The sequence below is a fragment of the Carcharodon carcharias genome, chromosome 6 (assembly GCF_017639515.1).
Source record: "Carcharodon carcharias isolate sCarCar2 chromosome 6, sCarCar2.pri, whole genome shotgun sequence".
Taxonomy (NCBI): domain Eukaryota; kingdom Metazoa; phylum Chordata; class Chondrichthyes; order Lamniformes; family Lamnidae; genus Carcharodon; species Carcharodon carcharias.
The window spans coordinates 6,390,283-6,412,627 of NC_054472.1; the positions used below are offsets into that span (position 1 = coordinate 6,390,283).

The 22,345-nt window shown below is 42.9% G+C and overlaps 1 protein-coding gene across 4 annotated transcripts in view; it reads right to left on the reverse strand.

The window, feature by feature from the left end:
* Positions 1-3,052: 3,052 nt before the first annotated feature.
* Positions 3,053-22,345, reverse strand: part of cnot10 (CCR4-NOT transcription complex, subunit 10) — a 33,647-nt gene continuing 14,354 nt past the window's right edge. For all 4 annotated transcript variants that reach the window (XM_041189661.1, XM_041189660.1, XM_041189658.1 and 1 more), the window contains 8 exons: positions 21,240-21,416; positions 20,286-20,369; positions 19,023-19,136; positions 17,410-17,540; positions 14,351-14,386; positions 11,836-11,963; positions 5,957-6,032; positions 3,053-4,609 (listed from right to left, as the gene is read on the reverse strand). In XM_041189661.1, coding sequence (XP_041045595.1) covers positions 4,461-4,609; positions 5,957-6,032; positions 11,836-11,963; positions 14,351-14,386; positions 17,410-17,540; positions 19,023-19,136; positions 20,286-20,369; positions 21,240-21,416 — 895 coding nt within the window. In that variant the 3' untranslated portion in view covers positions 3,053-4,460. The remainder of the gene's footprint in view (positions 4,610-5,956; positions 6,033-11,835; positions 11,964-14,350; positions 14,387-17,409; positions 17,541-19,022; positions 19,137-20,285; positions 20,370-21,239; positions 21,417-22,345) is intronic.

Here is a 22,345-nt window from a genome sequence, read left to right on the forward strand (position 1 = left end):
CTGCATTTCCTGCTTCTTTGGAAGTAAAGTCACATAAAAGCTGTAAACACTCCCCACTCGTAGGCCCTGAAGCACATTAAACAGGCCCAGTTCTCTCTCTCTCTCTCTCACACACACACACACACATGGAGTTATAATTGGGCCTGTTGCATGTGAACGATGATTCAATTAGCTGAAATCTAAACTTATATTTTAGAAGAAGGAACATGCGAAGAGCTCAGCGCGTTCCTCGTCCCCGGGTTTATGCTAATTCACGCCCGTTTCCCGCTTGTGCAAATTCTAGTGAGGCCTGCAGGAGGTTTGAGCCTTACTTCAACATTGGCAGAGAGGGCCTCATTTTCGGGTCTGATTGGTGGGCTGGGCTCGAGGAGGAAACTGAGGCCAGGGGGCAGCGATTCTCCAGTTAGGCCAGACAGGAGAGAGAAGCAAAAAGGAAATTCTTCCTGTTGCAGAAATAAAAGTTACCTTTCAATTTACTGAAGGGCTGCCTGAGCAGTTTAAATCCATTCAACAACACTGCTTCAAGCTTTCCCTGTTCTTTGCCAAATTATATTCCCAAATCGCGTGACACTGATTGCTCAAAGCAATTACTAAATCTTAAATGAACCCATAGATTTTCCAAAACCGGTTTCTGCCATAATGACAATAAAAAAGTGTCCTACTCCCTTTTTGTCTTGTAGCTCAACAGGTGAGATAATGAATGAAGACAAGAACAGGATCTACCATAAGGACTATTCCTTCCCCGGCACAGCTGGTCTGTGAGAGAACATATATATTCTGACTGGGCAATCATTCAGCTTCCTCATGAGGTTAGGGGAAGACAGCCAAACTCTCACACCACACATCCCATTGAATATATATTTCTTTACAAATTAATTGGGGCTTTTACCCACTGCCAGAACATCTTTGCTTCATTTACGTTTGAGAGAAACCACCTGTGGGTTGCCTCCTGTCACAAGTTTAAGTTTGATTCCTGCTGCTCTGAGTAGATCAGACTTGGCCAGGTAATCCAGGCTGACACTCCCACGGCAGGCACAGAGGGAGTGCTGCATAGTCGGGAAGGGCACCTTTCAGATGAGACATTAAACCGAGGTTCAGTCTGCCCTCTCATGGGGGACACAAGAGACCTCGGAGCCACTATTTTAATGAAGAACAGGAGTGTTTTCCCTGGTGTCCCAACTAATATTTAAATCCCTCAACCATCAGATTATCTGGTCATTATCCCATTGCTATTTGTGGGATATTGCTGTTAAATAATTTGGCTTTGCATTTCCTACATTACAACAGTGACTGCACTTCTGAAAGTCCTTCATTGACTGTAAAATGCTTTGGGATGTACTGGGGTTGCAAAAGGTGCTACGGAAATGCAAGTCTTTCTTTCTTGGTCGAGTTGGAGCCTGTGAAAGATTCGCAGATGACTGCGGTTTGGAAAGAGACAAGGCTGCCAGATGCTGCTTGATGTTGAATCCTGGGGATGAATTACACAGCTTGTTGATAGTAATACTAACAGACCACTCTAATTAATTCAATATTTCAAGATTCTGCAATCAAACCTCCTGACATCAGTAAGAAATGGAATATTTGGTGTTAATAATGTAGGATCATAAACTGTTCCACCACAGAAACAGGCAGTTCAGTCCAACATCTCTAGACCTTTCATGTGAAAAGCACTAGAGTAATGTCGCACTCTCCACCCCTTTCCATAGCCCACTCAATCTGACCCCAGTCACTCTGCCTTGGGAGCTCTTTTACCCAACCGAGGGGGCAGACACAGCCTGAGTTTACCATCACATCCAAAAAGACAGCACTCCTTATGGTGCAGCACTCCCTTGGCACAGCACTAGGAGTGTCAGCCTAGATTAAGCTCCGGAGCTGGTCAAAGTCACAACCTGACTCTGAGGTGAGCATGTTGGTCACTGATCCATGGCAGACTCTATATAGTGTAGAATATTCCAGAACTTTATTGACTTCACTTTGGGAGGATGAAACTGCAAATCTCTCCGTAAGGCATTTGATTAATTTAGGCGCAAAAGCAGAGAGCAGATTGCATACAACCTGGCCGCTCTTCAGTCTAGCTTCAATTGTTAAGCCGCCGACAATAGGGATAAAAAAAAGTTGGTATTTCAAAAACAGATGCTGGATATCTAAAATAAAACCAAAAACTGCCAGAAATACACAGCAAGTCCCAGTGCTAGGTGCAAAAGAGGGAAAGGTGACTTGAAATTCTGGTTAGGCGCCCGTCAACAGAATCTGAAAACAAAAAGCGAGAGAGGCCTCTTCAGGGAACTGACTAAAAAAATGCGAGGAGATAGGCATAAGGGGTAAAACATTGAGTCAAACAAGCCATGGAAGCAGGTAATGGTGTGGTACGGTGGTCATACCGCTGTGCCAAAAGGATGAGTTGCTCAGACAGATAAATTTTGTGCTTGAGCATCAAGTGAGCATGCAGGGAGAGGCAAAGTTACCAAAAGGTTTGTCTGGAGTTTGTCTGCTCAGTTCTGGACACTACACTTCGGGAAGGATTCACTGACCCTGCAGGGGGTGCAGACGAATAGCATGGCTTGGAGGCTTAATTATGAGGGCAGGTGCCATAAACAGGGTTTGTATTCACTTGTGAGTTGGAGAAATTTCTGTTGGGTAACAGTATCAGGGGAGAGTTACGATGGGTGGATGGAGTCAAGATACACATCAGCCACAATCTGATTGAGTGGCGAAGCGGGAGCTGATTGACCTCCTCCTGATCCCTAGAAGGGTTAACAAACAGATCTGACCTCTTAATGCCTCATCCAAGGGGGGGGCAGAATTAAAAACACAAGACAATAAATATTGAGTGCCCTTATCTACAGTAAATAGACAGATGCTCAACAACAGCAGCTACAACGAAGGGAAAAGCTTCCAGACAGAGAAATAAGTGTGAAATATTGCAGCTATTGGAATGCTGGAAATACTCAGCAGGTCTGGCAGAGTCTGTGAAGAGAGAAACAGAGTTAATGTTTCGAGTCCAATGTGACTCTTCTTTGATACTGAAAAAAAGAGAAAAATCAGCACAGTGCACATTTCACTACACTTGTACTTTATTCACAATTGCAGAATCAACTATTACTCCAAAATATCATTTTATTTGCTATATTTACGAATGCCTGTGTTTCAGCTGGTCACAATTCACAATACATTAGAATCTCACTGTCCTGCACTAACCTAGCCAGTGGCTTGTTTACTGGGGTGGAGAAGTCCATAGAGACAATAATTATAGCCCCATCTGGTCATCCTCTGGTGCTAATGAGGGCTGTTAGCTGCTGCTGCTGCTGCTGGGTCCACCCAGTAGAGCAGAAGATTCTGGGCACTGCTCTCATTGGCAAATTGAAACAGCCAAAGCCACCAGCAATATTGGCAGCTGCAGGATTGGATCACTGCAACTGCAAAGCCCTTTGGCAAATCAGGTTTTGGTTGGCTGCAGTTTAGCAAAGTGAGATCCTACTGTAGGGACTGCACATCTGTATTTTCCATTCCCCAACTTCCCCGATTAAAATTCCACTATAAAACTCTTTTGTTCTTTATTTATTTGGTATAATTCAACTTTTAATATCTTTTGCTAGGCTTTTCTTTACACAACGAATATCTCCAGGAAAAAAGGTTGTTCCTGAAAAGCTGCCGTGAATGCAAGCTCGGTAAAGACTATTTACAAAAGGTAGTCAGCACAATTAACCAGTTAGTTAGTGAAATTCCCATAAATATTCAGCAACGGTTGCTTAGTAGAAATTGCATTCTTGGAAATTTTATTTGGTTCACTCTCTCCGTCCAACTCTCTGCCCTGTCCCCATCTCAGCCAGGTCAGTGGTATCACCAACACTTAGAAACTAAACCAAGGGGACTTGTAAGACTGGCCTGAAGGGACACATATTTGTAATATCAGTCACAGTATCATTTGCCAATCTTTCACTTGCTCTCCAAGGGAGCCAGAACTCAACTAGCAATCCTCTAGGCAGTTTGACGAAAGGATAATATATAAAAGTGTTCTATAACATACACAGGTTACTAAAGGGGCAATATAAAATGGTGCTGTTAACATAATGTGTTCATTGGATCACTTTAATAGGTGGAAATATTAACAGAGAACAAACCTGAACAGCTATAAATACTGCAATTACAAATCATTACTCAGAAAAACATATAGAAAAACTCAACAAATATCCAAATTCCGGAAACATTATGAATTTATCCTTGTACGACTGCCAGGATACGTTTGAGGTCGAAATGAGGTTCCAAGCCTAAAACAAAATGCTGTCTGCAGCTTTATCAAAGGACCGATAGAAGAGTTTGCATTCCCCCGTCAGCTAGCTCAAAGTTCACGATGAGGGGTTTTTTTTTTGCCCCCCCCCCCCCGCCTCCATTCTGATCCTCTTTTCCAGTTCAGAAAGCATCTGGAAGAAAGCAGGCGGACAGTGGCTGGCATCGAGGTCTCATTTCCGTTGGATGGTGTTGAATGGCGGTGGCTGAATGGTCTGGATGGACTGAAATACTGGTTTCTTTTTCACATCAGAGGACAGGGCTTTCAGTGAGGGCAACAGCTGGTTCCTTTTGATGATCTGTAGTGCCAACTGTGTGTTCCCTGCCCCAGAAACAAACAGCCAGTCACACCAACTAACAAGGTTAATACTGTTTGAGAAATATAACCGGACAGTGACTGTTAACTACCAGCAGACAAGAAGGAAAGCAGCTTCAAGTCAAGAACCAGAGGACATTGAGGGGAAAACCATTTATGCAGCGAGCAGGCAGGATCTGGATTGCACAGCTTTAGAGTGTGGTGGAGGCAGACTCAATCGTGGCTTTCAAAAGGGAATTGGGTGATTATCTAAAGAGAAAAAATTTGCAGGGCTACGTGCAAAAGGTGGAGGGAACGGGACTAGATGAGTTGCTCTTGCAGAGAGCTGCATGGACAGGACAGGCCGAATGACCTTCTGCGTTGTAACTATTCTATGAAGGACATTAAATACTAGAACCACTTGGTTGTAGGAGGCAACAGATTAAATTCACCAAATCCACACTCCTAGCAGGGCTGTTGTATCCTCGCTGACCTATAATGGTTCTGGGCTAAGTTAAGCCTTGATTTTCAAATTCTCATCTTTGTTTAAAAATCGCTCCATGGCCTCACTCCCTCCATAACCGCTGTAACCTCCTCCAACCCTACAACCCTCTGAGATCTTTCCACTCCAATTCTGATCTCTTGAGCATTCCCAATTATAATCGTCCCACCAATGGGGCCGTGCATTCAGCTGCTAAGGGCTGAAAGCTGCTTTGGCGTTCCCTCCATAAACCTCTCTGCCTTATTCCTCAGAACCTGCCTCTTCAAGCAGGCTTTTGATCACCTGTCCTCATGTCTCCTTATGTGGCTCTATTTCAAATTTCCTGGGAAGCGCTGTGGCATGTTTTACTAGGTTAAAGATGCTTTCTAAATGCAAGTTATTGTACAGATTCTTTGACCACATGCCCCCTTCAAGCAGAAGACTGATAAATGTATCAGCATAACCGGACATCTGCTGCCGATGAAAGGAACATTGGCAGGGGAGCAGTCTCATAGCGAGCCAGGAACATGAGCTGATACACCGGCCAAGATTTCTCTCAAAGGGGCCTGGGTCTCTGTGTAACCTCTCCATTGGGTAGGAGAATCATCATCTTATTTAACTTGCGCAGCCACTTAGGGGGAAATTAGGATTTTTATACCAGCGCACTTCAAATTGAAAACAGAAACAGAACATCTATGCCAAACTATTTCCCTACCATCTCACCCCTCAACAAAACTTCCAGTACACACCCACATAATAAAAACAATTAGTTACTCATTCAGTTAAGGCCAGGAGGGAAGAATCTTTCCCTCTACATGTTTTGGTTACAAGGTGATAATCTAAATACAATTAAAGTAACAACCTTAATTGTCAATGATTAGATATGAACTTACCATTCTGCAACTCAAGGTAAACAGCCAGTAGGATCCCTTCTGGAGGAATCTCTTTGGGATTAACCATCGAAGCAGCCTGTAATTTAAAAACAAAGACTAAGAACGGCTGATTATACAGCTACGTTGTAGTTACTCTTCAGTAAAGGCTGAAGGAGAACATGAGAAATCTGCAGCACTTTACAAAATGCTTTCTAGAAACCCATATAAACCTCATTTACTACAACCATATTAACTAAACCCCTACAAACCTCACCTACTACATCCATATATACTAAACCTATATAAACCTCACCTACTACATCCATATATACTAAACCTATATAAACCTCACCTAATACATCCATATCTACTAGACCCATATAAACCTCACCTACTACATCCATATCCACTAAACCCATATAAACCTCACCTACTACATTCATATATACTAAACCTATATAAACCTCACCTAATACATCCATATCTACTAAACCCATATAAACCTCACCTACTACATCCATATCCACTAAACCCATATAAACCTCACATAATACATCCATATCTACTAAACCCATATAAACCTCACCTACTACATCCATATCCACTAAACCCATATAAACCTCACATAATACATCCATATCTACTAAACCCATATAAACCTCACCTACTACATCCATATCCACTAAACCCATATAAACCTCACATAATACATCCATATCTACTAAACCCATATAAACCTCACCTACTACATCCATATCTACTAAACCTATATAAACCTCATATAATACATATCTACTAAACCCATATAAACCTCACCTACTACATACATATCCATTAAACCCATATAAACCTCACCTACTACTTCCATATCTACTAAACCCATATAAACCTCATCTACCACACCCATATAAACCTCATCTACTACATCCATATCTACTAAACCCATATAAACCTCACCTACTACATCCATATATACTAAACCCATATAAACCTCACCTACTACATCCATATCTACTAAACCCATATAAACCTCACCTACTACTTCCATATCTACTAAACCCATATAAACCTCACCTACTACATCCATATCTACTAAATCCATATAAACCTCAGCTACTTCTTCCATATCTACTAAACCCATATAAACCTCACCTATTACACCCATATCTACTAAACCCATATAAACCTCACCTATTACATCCATATCTACTAAACCCATATAAACCTCACCTATTACATCCATATCTACTAAACCCATATAGACCTCACCTATTACATCCATATCTACTAAACCCATATAGACCTCACCTACTACATCCATATCTACTAAACCCATATAAATCTCACCTACTACTTCCATATCCACTAAACCCATATAAACCTCACCTACTAATCCATATCTACTAAACCCATATAAACCTCACCTACTACATCCATATCTACTAAACCCATATAAACCTCACCTACTACTTCCATATATACTAAACTCATATAAACCTCACCTACTACTTCCATATCTACTAAACCCATATAAACCTCACCTACTACTTCCATATCTACTAAACCCATATAAACCTCATCTACTACATCCATATCTACTAAACCCATATAAACCTCACCTACTACATCCATATTTACGAAACCCATATAAACCTCACCTATTACATCCATATCTACTAAACCCATATAACCTCATCTACTACATCCATATCTACTAAACCCATATAAACCTCACCTATTACATCCATATCTACTAAACCCATATAAACCTCACCTTCTACATCCGTATCTACTAAACCCATATAAACCTCATGCACCACATCACCTGTCAGTATCCTTCATCGTTCACACAACAAAAATCACTTGTTGCTAACATAAAGGGAGGTAACAGAAGTTTTCAAGAACTATTTAGGAAAAAGATATGAAAGTGATATGCACTACTCAAAATTAACAAAGTGAGCTCATTATGGTAAATAAGGAAATGGCAGCCACTTAAATACTTCTCTTCTCATTTCAGAAGCCTCTTAAGACTTATTTCACTTTTCTCTGTATGTCCTTGCCTTGGAGCAGCGAAGGCTGAGAGGGGACCTGATAGAGGTGTATAAGGTTACGAGGGATATAGATAGGGTGGGTAGGAAGACACTTTTTTCATTAGTAGAGAGGTCAATAACCAGGGGGCATAGATTTAAGGTAAAAGGTAGAAGGCTAAGAGGGGAGTTGAGGAGAATTTTTTTCACCCAGAGGGTGGTGGGAGTCTGGAACTCACTGCCTGAAAGGATGATTGAGTCAGAAACTCTTGTAACATTTAAGAAGTATTTAGATATTCACTTGCATTGCCATAGCTTCCAGGAAAATGGGATCAGTGTGGTTAGATCTTTGTTGACCAGTGCAAACACATGGGCCAAAAAGCCTCCGGCTGTGCTGTAAACATCTATGAGTCTACTGAAGCAAGGGCAACACAGTGGATACATACATAAGGGAATGCCCCCCCGGGAATGAAAGTGCTAAAAAGTAATTTAGGCCCAGGTGATAGACAACTCAGAATACTGAAAGAGGGTGAAGTGGGGACTAAGTGTGATTTTTCAAAATTCATTAGAGACAGAGCATTGGAGGGTGGCAAACATTACACCCAAGCTCAGAAACAGGGACAGATGAGTTATCCTTGCGTCACAGCTGAAAACTTACTGGTGGCTGCAATCAAAGATTTAAATAAAACAAATATTAAGGAAAGGCACGGCTGATCAGAGATAGTCAATGTGGATTTGCAATCACATCTATTATATATTCAAGGCCGAGTTGGACAGATTTTTGATCGAGAAGAGTCAAGGGTAATGGGAGGCAGGGAGGAAGGGGAGTTGAGGTCACAATCAGATCAGCTCCCATCTTACTGACGGGCAGAGCTGACTCGAGGGGCTGAATGGCCTACTCCTGCTCCTACTTCTTATGTTCTTATCTGACTAAGGTATTAAAATCTTTGAGAAAATGACGGAAAGTACTGTTGGTGTCATTCAATGAATGTGGTTTACATGAACGTATGATAAAATGGCATATAAGAAGCTGGGTGGGGTATTGACAGCCCAGTGGTATAAGGAATAAAGCAATTGGAAGCGTAGAGAAAATGGCTGAAAGCTGAAGAGCAAGGGATTCTGATAAATGGACTTCTCTCAGACTGGAAGGAAGTAGGCAGTGGGGTTTCCCCAAGATCAGTGTCCTGTTCACTCTGTTTTACACATACAGGCACACATGGCACTAGCCATTGAGTCAGAGGATAACAGGAATATTATATGCTGCTTTATCAGGGTCACTGCTTTACACGGAGGTCAACTTCCATAGTTAGGATGTGGCATTCCAGGACTTTTACTGGTGCTTTGGGGATCTAATTATTTTGCGAACAGTATAAATAAGTGACATTACCTACATCGGTCTCATTACTGTGTATTTAGTGGGGGTTCCTTTCCATTTTTAAAAGTGGAGGATGCATAACAGGGTGGCATGCAAGATAGTCATGGAGGTCTACAGCACAGAAAAAGGCCCTCGGCCCAACAAGTTTGTGCCGGTCAAACAAGTACCTAACTATTCTAATCCCATTTTCCAGCACTAGGTCCATAGCTTTGTATGCCATGGCATCGCAAGTGCACAACCAAATACTTCTTAAATGTTATTAGAGTTTCTGCCTCTACCACCCTTTCAGGCAGCGAGTTCCAGATTCCCACCACCCACTCGGTGAAAAAATTCTTCCTCACATCCCCTCTAAACCAAATCTATGCCCCCTGGTTATTGATCCCTCCACCAAGGAGAAAAATTCCTTCCTGTCTACCCTATCTATGCCCCTCATAATTTTACACACCTCAATCATGTCCCCCCTCAATCTCCTCTGCTCCAGGGAAAATAACCCCAGTCTATCTAATCTCTCTTCATAACTAAAACTCTCCAGCCCAGGCAACATCCTGGTAAATCTCCTCTGCACTCTCTCTAGTGCAATCACATCCTTCCTATAGTGCAGATTCCAGAACTGCACGCAATACTCGAGCTGTGGCATAACCAGCATTTTATACAGTTCCAGCATAACCTCCCTGCTCTTATATTCTATGCCTCAGCTACTAAAGGCAAGTATCCCATACGCCTTCTTAACCTACCTGTCCCGCTACCTTAACAGAACGGTGGACATGCACACCAAGGTCCCTCTGACCCTCGGTACTTCCCAGGGTTCTACCATTCATCGTGTATCCCTGTGCCTTGTTTGTCCTGTCCAAGTGCATCACCTCACACTTATCCGGATTAAATTCCATTTGCCACTGATCAGCCCATATGACCAGCCCGTCTATAATCCTCCTGTAATCTAAGGCTACCCTCCTCACTATTTACCACCCCACCAATTTTCATGTCATCTGTGAACTTCCTGATCAACGCTCCTACATTCAAGTCTAAATCGTTTATATATACCACAAACAGCAAAGGACCCAACACCAATCCCTGTGGAACTCCACTGGACACAGGCATCCAGCCACAAAAACACCCCTCGACCATCACCCTCTGCTTCCTGCCACTCAGCCAATTCTGGCTCCAATTTGCCAAATTGCCTTGGATCCCATGGGCTCTTACCTTCGTTATCAATCTGCCATTCAGGACCTTACCAAAAGCCTTGCTAAAATCCAAGTAAACTACGTCAAATGCATTGCCCTCATCTACACACCTGGTCCACTCTTCGAAAAATTCAATCAAATTGATCAGACATGACCAGTTCAAAGTGGTTTTCTGATATTTGGCAGTACCAGGCAGGGGGAGTGGGCTTTTTGTTCCCAGTTGGTGCAATCCTGGGCCTTTGGTAGCACAGAGGCAGCCCAGGAATTTGGTGTGGGAATGCCGTAGCTTGGTTACAGGGGATCTGGCACCATTACAGGAGGGGAGGGAGCAATCTGGTTAGGGCACCTGCAAATAAGGGTCACACATTTAAGACTGTCATCAAAAAATCAAAGAAGGGCTAGGAGAATATTTTTCTTTAACTCTGAATTGTTAGAACATGGAATGACCTACCAGAAACTGTGGTGGAACAAGAATCAAAAATCACTTTTTGAGGGGAAGTGGATAGAGGTTTGAGAAATTTTCTCAATGTTATGGACAAAGGACAGGGAAATGGGGCCAAGTGATTTGCTCTCAGATATCAGCAAAGGGACAACAGGTCAAACGACTTGTGGTGCTGTAGAATTCTATGATTCTATGATCTTTGGCTGGAATTATACACATCCTCAGATTGCAATACCTGAAGTCAGATACCAGGAAAACTCTGGGCTGAAGTGGAGCAGCAAAGGCACTCAGGGCAGCAGATATACAATTCTCCAAGAGGTGGACAGGTCAACAAAAGACACATTCAGATGTCAAATGGGATTGTAGCAAGGAGGCAGAAAGCACAATACAGGTTTAACAGGGTTTGAAGATTAGCACGTAAAGCAGTAGTCCAGACACACTTTGGCCTATGTAGTGTTTGCCACAATCGATGTTAAATCACCTACAGCATTCAGTCAGGATCTGGATAATTAAGGCAGGAGGAGAGAGAAAAAAAATCATAAAATGGCAGTGTGCGAAATCAGGCTCAAGGAAACCTAAATTCGGACGAGCAAGGATGGCCTCTTCCTGCACTAAGACATCTAGAGGTTTTCCTCATTGTTAGTTGCGACACATTTGTCAATTTGATATATGATTGGTAATTGAATGGACAGGGATTATTAAGCCAATGATTCTCAAGCTCCTAGGGATGTGAGACACTGAAAAGGGAGGCAGTACACTTGACCTTTCAGGCTGGACACAATAAAAAGACAGCGACATTATCCAATGGCACTGGATGGAGTGGACGGATTGGTCTGGACAGATAGGCCTAAATTCCACTGTCTTGCTTTACTCACCTGGTGAAGACATTTGCGTGCCTTGTCATATTCACTGCGTAGGCAATATGCACTGCCAAGGTTGAACAGCATCATTGCACAAGCAGACGAAACGGAATTGGGGTAACACTGCAGAATCTGTTTGCCAGCTGTTAAGTGCACAAAATAAAACTAATTAGAATCACAGAGCAGTACAGCACTGAGGCACTCGTTCGGCCCATCATGTACACACCAGCTCTTCCAAAGGGTAATCCAGTTAATGGCCCTCCCCTGCTTTCCCTCATACCCCTGCAATTCTTTCTCCCTCAAGGATTTATCCAATTCCCTTTAGAAGGTTACTAGAGTCCATCACCCTTTCAAGCAGTACATTCCAAATCCTAACCACTCTTTGCACAAAAGTTCTCTCTCATAAGAACAAGGAGGAGTAAGCCATTCAGCCCCTCGAGCCCACTCTGCCATTCATGCTTGACCTTTAACCTCAGCTATACTGTCGCAAACTATCCCCCGATTCTCCATATTGATCTTTGGCCTGAATATACTCAACGATTGAACATCCACAGCTCTCTGGAAAATTCCACAGTCCACAACCCTCTGAGCAAAGAAACTTCTCCTCATCTCAGTCCTAAAGGGCCATATCCTGAGGCTGTGACTTCAATCTCTTTCTCCAGTTTCCCCAGGTCTTTACCCAGTCAGGGGAAATATCCTCCCAACATCAAAGCTCTTAAGAATTTTATATTTTTTAATGAGATCACCTCTCATTCTTCTAAACCCCAGGAAATACAAGCCTAGTCTACTCAATCTCTCCTCACAGGACAATCCCCTCATCCCAGGAATCAGTTTAGCAAACCCTTGCTACACTCCCTCTGAGGCAAGTGGGTGCAACTTACAAAAGGCTTCCAATCTTGGGATAAACAAATCTCTTTTCCTTGGGCTTTGGAGAAAATTACTGCACATATACCACGTAGAATCCAGCAAGTATCATGGTTCATAAAGCAACACTCCAGTCTACAGAGTGCAAAAAAGGTTCAATCTCTAAGTATTGATAGAAGAGAGAATTTGAAGAGATAATAAAAATAAATCAAGGAGGAAAAATTGAGTTAGCATTTTTCTGGTAACTCTTTGGTGCTGTTCTTTAAGCGGTAGATTCTGAAATACCTGGAAAATATCACTGGTGGGAGTAATATTCAAATTAATCAGCATTAATTGTTTAACTGGAGGTTTGAAGTTAGTAGCTTTTGTGTCGACGAAAGAATAAATGCCTATATGTGTACAGTCTACATTTTAATCAGACAATGAGCAAACCAATCAGAAGTTACAGCATCAACTAGAACAAAGCCACAACTCTGTAGCCAAGACCCATCAAATCATGGCATTTTAAAAAAAATTTATGTGTCTCAATACAAATATATCTTCAGAAGTTACCTACGTTTTTGTAGTCAGCTTTGAATTAATTTTATAGTTATTTTAAAGTACAAAAGTGCATTTGGCTGAGTGAGGGTTTGATCATTTCTCTGCATCAAACCAATAAAACCTGGCCAACAAACAGGTGAGCATAGTGTGGAGACAGGTCTTAAACAGGAAGGCTCTACTCAACAACTTACATTTAGATAGCACTAAAGAAAAACACTCCCAACCACACAAGGAGATATTAGGTCAGATAACTAAAAACTTGATCCAGGAGTCAAGCTCTGAAGAGTGTCTTAAAAGGAGGCAAGAGAAATAATGAGTGAGGGAATTCCAGAGCTTAGGGCACATGAAGTGGAAGGCATGGCCTTCAATAGGGATTAAAATCAGGGATGCACAAGAGGCCAGAATTAGAAGAGCGCAGATACTGTGTCTCAGGCGGTTGTGGGGCTAGAGGAGGTTACAGAGATACAGAGGGGCGAAGCCAATGGGGGGGATTTGAAAACAAGGAGAATTTTAAAATCAACGCGTTGCCAGACTGGGGGCTGATGTAGATCAGCAAGCACATGGGTGACAGGTGAACAGGACATTAAGTTATTTTTAATACTTCAATTATGTGTTTATATGTTGATGCATAAAGCAAGAGAACCAACATAAAAATATCTACAATAAATGGTATTACAGGAAACTCTCCCACATTGCACCCCACAACCCTCCCTGATGAATTATAGGCCTCACTTCATGATATTGCTGCCCAGATACAGTTTAAAAAAGACAAACTTCAAGGCTTTAAAAAGTCCATGAACTTTTCATGCTGACACCTTCCACATTATGATTCACCATCCTGCTTGTGTCATTTAGTCAGTCCTGCTTTCCACCCCATCATCGACTCTTTGTTCTCTCCTTCTTGCTCCCCCTCCTCTCTCTTTATCCCTGACACTGCGCTTGTTCAAAAAATATCGATTCGCTCACTGCTTCCAGTTCCAGTCACCGATTTGAAACATTAACTCTAGCCACAAACGCTGCCTGATCTACTGTGTTTTCCAGAAATGTCTATCTTTATTTCAGATTTCTAGTATCCACAGTATTTTGCTCTTGTGCCTAAATATTATGTTTTTAAACGTATACTTACAGCTTTCCATCTGTTCATTTTCCCCTCGGTCAGATCCTGAAAAACCAAAATAGCTCAGTTTGCATTTATTTCCCACGTAACCGACATACCAGTGTTGATTTCATTGCTCCTGTATAATTACACCATTCTCTGAACTGATTGCCTTTCGTATATTGCAGTCTGTGAGACAGCAGTGACACAAGACCTTGTCTTTCTAAATCATTGTACATTTTATAACTTTCGCAGCACCTCCCAAACCCACATCTGGCAGCGACGACAGCAGGTGTATGGGAACTCCGCCACCTGCAAGATCCCCCCACCCCCCCACAAGCCACACCTCATCCTGACTTGGAAACATATCGGCCGTTCCTTCACTGTTGCTGGGTCAAGATCCTGAAACTCACTTCCTAACAGCACTGCGGGTGTACCTACACCCCCTGGACTGCAGCGGTTGAAGAAGGCAGCCTCACCGCCACCTTCCCAAGGGCAATTAGGGGTGGGCAATAAATGCCAGCAAATCTTGAGAACAATTTCAAAGGGTTGGGAAGGGAGTGTAGGTCTGGCTGCACTAAGAGGTGGTGCAGGGGAGGGGGTGGGGGCAGGGAGAAAGGAGAAAGGGAAGTCTTGGGACTAGCAGGCAGGTATGGAGGAGTGGGACCAAAGCACAGCAGTGGTGGGAGGACCACTGGCTGGTTGAGGGAGACCCCCCCGGGTCCCACATACCAGGGGAGTGGAGAACTGCAACGGCTAGGTGTCCAGTATTCTGGGCTTTATCAATAGGGACAGACAGTGCAAAAGCAAGGAGGTTAAGCTGAATTTATATAAGACACTAGTTAGACCTCAGCTGGAGTACTGTGCACAGTTCTGGGCACCACACTTTAGGAAGGATGTGAACACAATGGAGAGAGTGCAGAAGCGTTTACAAAAATGGTTCCAGGGATGAGAAACTTCAGTTATGAGGATAGATTGGAGAGGTTGGGACTGTTCTCCCAGGAGAGGAGAAGGCTAAGAGGCGATTTGATAGAGGTGTTGAAAATCATGAGGAGGCTGGACAGAGTAGGTAGGGAGAAACTGTTCCCACTCATAAAAGGATCGAGAATGAGAGGGCACAGATTTAAAGTGATTTACAAAAGAAGCAAATGTGACTTGAGAAAAAACTTTTTCACACAACGAGTGGTTCAAGTCTGGAATGCACTGCCTGGAAGTGTGGTGGAGGCAGGTTCAACCGAGGCATTCAAGAGGGCATTAGATGGTTTTATTTAAATAGAAACAATGTGCAGGGGTACGAGAAAAAGTCAGGAGATTGGCACTAAGTCATAATGCTCATTTAGAGAGCCGATGCAGACATGATGGGCCGAATGGCCTCCTCCTGTGTGGTAGCAATTCTGTGATTCTGTGGCTGCAGGAGGGCTTTCTGGGCTATGGCAGCACTGCTGGAAGTAATCCCAGAATTCAGCAATAGCCATAGGAAATTCAGGGTCTCCCAGTGCTGAGACAGGAGGGTCTCGGTTTATGACGACACCAGAGGAGGAGGGTGAGAGAGCTCTTGATGCAGGGTGCTGATGGGGGAAAGCGAGGACAAGTCCTGGGTATGCATGTGCTCAGGGTGGCAGGCAGTGGGGAAGCAGTCTTGATGTTTGCTAACACTGGGAAGGGGTCTGCCACACACTGAGTGCTTTGGCTATGCTATGTAGCTTTTTGGCATGTAGCTATGGGTAGGTGTAGCTGCCATCTGTGACCGTGTGTGTGTGTGTGTGTGTGTGTGTGTGTGTGTGTGTGTGTGTGTGTGTGTGTGTGTGTGTGTGTGTGTGGGGGGGTGGCATGCACACAGGGCTTATGCCCAGGCCAGTGTCCAACCCCTGCGACAGTAATCAACCTCAGCAGTAAGCTTAAACAGATATATTTCCAACATTTGGACAATTTAATGTGAACAAAACAGGTTTCCTTTTTTTTAAAAACCTTTCTGTTTTATTTACAGGTTACTTATGAGAAAAAAAACCTGGATCATAGAGAGAAATAACAGCTGACAAGAATTTGCAGAACATTCTGAACAATGCTGAAAGCTTGCTTCAGCCTCTCCCACAAAATCATAATTAATCCAATTCTGAGCACCACACTTTAGGAAGGATGTCAGCGTCTTGGGCAGGAAGCAGAGGAGATTTGCCAGAACGGTACCAGGAATGTAGAGGTCACCTGATGGGTCCAATTCTCAACCAAGAGAATCAAAGCCAATAAAAGCTGGATTATTGTGAAATGGACAGAAGTGGAGGAGTTTGATCATTCTAAATCCAGGTCGCCGGAGCTGAAATACCCGACAGTGTCTTATTGCATTTGTCTTGTCCCAGGGAAGATGTTATGCTCGTATAGGTTATCAGGGGTAGGTGGAAATGTGGAGGAGTTGATATTACAACCAGATCAGCCATGATCTTATTGAATGGCAGAGCAGGCTCGAGGGGCCGAGTGGACTATTCCTGCTCCTAATTCGTACGTTCGGATGAGGCACTTCAGTTACGTGGAGAGACTGGAGAAGCTGGGATCGTTCTTCTTGGAGCAGAGAAGGTCCAGGGGAGATTTAATAGAGGTATTCAAAATTATGGGGTTTGGATACAGTAAGTGAGGAGAAACTATTTCCACTAGCAGATGGACTGTAACTAGAGAACATAGATCCAAGACAATTGGTAAAAGAACCAGAGGGAAGATTAGAAGAATTATTCCCCATACACATGAAGTTATGAATTCTTGAACGCACTGCCCAAAAAGACAGTGGAAGCAGATTCAACAGTAGCTTTCAAGAGGGAATTGGACAAATACTTAAAATGAAAAGGAAAAATTTTGCAGGGTTATGGGCAAAGGGCAGGGGAGTGGGACTATTGGATAGCTTTCAAAGAGCTAGCACAGGCACGATGGATTGAGGGGCCTTTTTTGCTTTATGATTCTGCGAGTCTATGGAAACATTGCTCTTAAGTTGGACTATTCCTGAGAAATCATTCCTTTAGATGAAACCAATCTCCAAATGGATAAAGGTTAAAACCATGCCAGCTAACAGGGTTGATCATTTAAACAAACGTGTAATTATTCACCTTGATCCTGCTCATTTGACGAAACTCCAAGGAACACATCAGTAACATTTTCAGGGTTCAAATGAGTGATGGCATCAGAGATCCTGTCCAGAGAGATGAGAGATTCTGCTGCATACAAATGACCCAGAAACCTAAACACAATCACAAACTGTCAGAAACATCAAACTTACATAACACATTTAAGGAATCAACGCAAGCTATGCAAAAAAAAAGGGTTATTAAAGTACCGATTTTGATATAGCCTTCTAAAACCAGAGAAAAATAAATTCCTAATTTAACCTCCAACAACAGCTAATATTTATGTACTACCTTTAATGCAATAAGGCATCTTAAGGTGCTTCACATGAGCATTATAAAACAAGAGTATGGCACCAGGCCACATAAGGTCAGATGACCAAAAACTTGGTCAAGGATGTTGCAATACTCAAAATTAACAAAGTGAGCTCATTATGGTAAATAAGGAAATGGCAGCCACTTAAATACTTCTCTTCTCATTTCAGAAGCCTCTTAAGACTTATTTCACTTTTCTCTGTATGTCCTTGCCTTGGAGCAGCGAAGGCTGAGAGGGGTCCTGATAGAGGTGTATAAGGTTACGAGGGATATAGATAGGGTGGGTAGGAAGACACTTTTTCCATTAGTAGAGAGGTCAATAACCAGGGGGCATAGATTTAAGGTAAAAGGTAGAAGGCTAAGAGGGGAGTTGAGGAGAATTTTTTTCACCCAGAGGGTGGTGGGAGTCTGGAACTCACTGCCTGAAAGGACGATTGAGTCAGAAACTCTTGTAACATTTAAGAAGTATTTAGATATTCACTTGCATTGCCATAGCTTCCAGGAAAATGGGATCAGTGTGGTTAGATCTTTGTTGACCAGTGCAAACACATGGGCCGAAAAGCCTCCGGCTGTGCTGTAAACATCTATGAGTCTACTGAAGCAAGGGCAACACAGTGGATACATACATAAGGGAATGCTCCCCCGGGAATGAAAGTGCTAAAAAGTAATTTAGGCCCAGGTGATAGACAACTCAGAATACTGAAAGAGGGTGAAGTGGGGACTAAGTGTGATTTTTCAAAATTCATTAGAGACAGAGCATTGGAGGGTGGCAAATATTACACCCAAGCTCAGAAACAGGGACAGATGAGTTATCCTTGAGTCAACAGCCGAAAACTTACTGGTGGCTGCAATTAAAGATTTAAATAAAGCAAATATTAAGGAAAGGCACGGCTGATCAAAGATAGTCAATGTGGATTTGCAATCCCATCTATTATATGTTCAAGGCCGAGTTGGACAGATTTTTGATCGAGAAGAGTCAAGGGTAATGGGAGGCAGGGAGGAAGGGGAGTTGAGGTCACAATCAGATCAGTTCCCATCTTACTGATGGGCAGAACTCAGTTGAAAAGAGAAAGAGCACAGCAATGGAGAAGGAGCAGATTGGGGTTAAAAGGATAATTACTTCAGCTAGCACAGGCATGATGGGCTGAATGGTCTTCAGTTGCATTTTCCATTTCAAGTATACGTCTAACAGACCAAGTTTAAATAAGCACCTGCTTCAAATGCAGGGCAGATTAAATTAATCATGTTGATAATAACCTTGTTTAAATTATTTGGTTACTTACTTTAAAGATCCAGACAGTTTGGTCTGCTGTAGCAGATTCTCTGCGTGATTTAAGGCCATAAGGTTGTCACCAAGTGCAAGAGCAACATATGCACTGCCAGCCAGTATAGAGCATCTGAGAGAACAAGTAAGAAAACTTTTGATGTGATCAGCCTGCAATTCCAGTCATCTATTTATCACAGGATTTGAACTCAGAGTTGAAGCCCGCCACAAATTTCATCTCATTTATAATCTATAGTCATTAAGCACAGCAATAATGTCACTGGACTTGTAATGCAGATGCTCAGGTTAATGCTCTGGGGGTGTGGGTTCAAATCCCACCACAGCGGCTGGTGGAATTTAAATTCAATTAATAAACCTGGAATATAAAGCTAGTCTCAGTAATGGTGACTATGAACCTGTCATTGATTGTCGTAAAAACCCATCTGGTTCACTAATGCCCTGTAGGGATGGAAATCTGCCATTCTTACCCGTCTGGCCTATATCTGACTCCAGACTCACAGCAATGTGGTTGACTCTTAACTTGCTCCTGAAATGATCTAGCAACCCGCTCAAGTTGCGCCATCTCACTACAGAAAGGCTGAAGCAGTTCAAGAAGGCAGCTCACCACCATCTCCACGATGGCAATTAGGAGTGTGCAACAAGTGCTGGCCTTGCTAGAAACGCCCACAACCCATGAAAGAAAAAAAAATGAACTCCAATTGGATTGTCAGAATTTGCGAAGTACTGGGATATTTCTGCCCCAGTAAACATTTGGCAGGAACTTATCATTTAGGACACGGACTGTACTCTTCTCAGCCTCTTTCTGCAATTGGCGATTGCATCTTTTTAGGCGAATAGGGTAGGACAGAGGAGAGAACCTCAGACACTGAGGTTATTGAAAATGCAAACTGACGCACAGGCAATTAAATACAGAATAAATTAACCATCCATTTCAGAAGAGAACAGCAAGGGACGCTGCAGAATGGAGAAGAGAAAAGAAAAGGTGTTGGCCAAATCATTTTCTCCCATTCCAGCACCAGCTCGATTAGTCCTGAGCAGGGGTTGACTGTAATGTGCTAAAATAATTTCCTTTGCTTATATTAAACGTGGTCAATTCCAGCAACAAATCCGAGATTTTTATTCTAAATGTTTGCAATATTCTGGAATTAATAGCAACAGAATTTACATTCTGATGTGCAGAAAGCCCCCATCACATTGTTGAACTTAGTTGAAAGGACAGTAGCTTTATGTAAATGGATAAGGAACAGGAATGCATAGTTACCTGAGATTGTCCAATTCCTCTTTCCTTAACGGAGAAGATGGTGGGCCTGGAACTAAGAACTTATCCCCTTCATGAGGCTTACCACTGTAGAATGAGGGAAAATAATTTCAGCATATAGTGCAACAACAATGGAGTATTTTGATTAATTTGTCATGGGGTTTAGAAGGGTTAAGGAGCGGCCAATCTATACTATAATGTGCTTTCGTAGTCGTCCTTGTAGAAAGTCAGAGTCATAAGTAACACAGAGGGGAGACATTCAGCCCATTGAGTCCATGCCAGCTGTCTGTAAAGCAATATAGTCACTCTTATTCACCCACTGGAAGGGGCGGAATTGATGGAGAGATCAGAGCTGACAGCAGGGACTGAATATGATGGCTTAGGTCTCACCTATGGTTAGCTGCAGGAAGATACCGGCTCACCTGGCACCGGGGTGTTGGGAAAGGCGCTCTGGCCGCAGAGGCAGTGGAGGGGAGTCAAGAGGGGTGGTGGGGAATTAGAGTTGGTGTTGACCACCACACAGGGGGAAACTGACCCTATGGCTTTGGGTGATGTCACCATGGGGAGCATGTAGCAGAGGGAGAGGAGGAGAGTGTGCCACGGACGGATCCCTAGGGGATTGCAGCAGTGATGCTGCGATGTTGGGGAGAGAAACCATTGCCAGAGATTGCCAGCTTCTGACTTATTTATCAGTTGCTAATACTGAGCATTTGAGTGAAACAAATCAATGCATGCGAGAACGTAAATTAAGGAGGTGCAAGATCAAAAATAGGTTTAGACCATTTAGCCCTTAGACGCAGCTCCACCATTCAGTGAGATCACAGCTGATCTTCTATGTCAGCTGCACCTCCCTGCACTATCCACATATCCCTCGAGTGGATATAGCAAAATTCCACTACACCAGTACATCAATGCTACACTTGTATGGTCAGTGAAGTTTTTTTTCATGTGCTGTACCTGCATGCCTCACTGTTTTCATTGCTGGTTTCACCACCGCCTGGTTGATTGAAGCTTCTTAACCCATTATCTTTTTTGGTCTCCTGTTGGTCTTCAGGGAGCAGAAGCAAGGCATTTCGTAAGCAGATGGCTGCAAACTCCATGCTGGCTACAGGAATGGCTGAAGACTGCCCATCGCTGTGAAACAAAATGAAAACAAGCCCATTTCAATAAAGGCTTCGTGGCTTTAAAATCCGAAATGAAACTTTTATACACAATCATCCCAAATGCACCTTTCGGTATTTCCAACACAATTGATGGTTAGGCCTTTCTAGGCTGATATGCAAGTCAGGAGAGCCCCAAAATGCATATTTTAAGCAAGTCAGCCAATCTCAGCTGAGGAAAGGAAGAATCATACAACACAGGAGGGGGCCATTCAGCCCACCATGTTTGTGCCGGCTCTTTGAAAGAACTATCCAATTAATCCCACTCTTTCCCCATAGTCTGCAAATTTTTCCTTTTCAAGCATACATCCAATTTCCTTTCAAAAGTTATTATCGAATCTGCTTCCACCACCCTCTCAGGCAGCACACTGCATTCCAGATAACAACTCAATGTGTGTAAAAAAAATTGATTTCACCCACTGCCGCCCTCCCACCCCAGTTGGATTTTTTTTAACCAATCATCTTAAAGAGAAGAAAGTCTTGATTTCTATTCAATGGCCACCTCCACCACCGCCAACCATCCACTCCCCGCAACCCCCTACCCGAGGAAACACTTGCCAGGTAAAGACAAAAGACTTTGTGGTGATGCCCCATGCAGTTGAATATCACACTATCTTTAACTCAGACATGCAGTCAGGCTGCTTGGATGAGGTACTGGTGAGCTGCCAGAAGCCAGTAACTGAAGCAAAAGTTGGTGCTTTCAGGAAACATGCATATTTTAAGCAAGGAATTAACTTGAACACAATGTTGGCAGCAATTGTTGAAGGAAGAGGCTTCTGCTTGACAACCTCTTGTCTGTGATCCATAGTCACATGAAATTTTGTATTCTTTGAACATGCCTGTTGGGTATTCCACTGCCCAAATGCATTTAATTTAGGTATCTTAACAGTCAAAATCTGAACA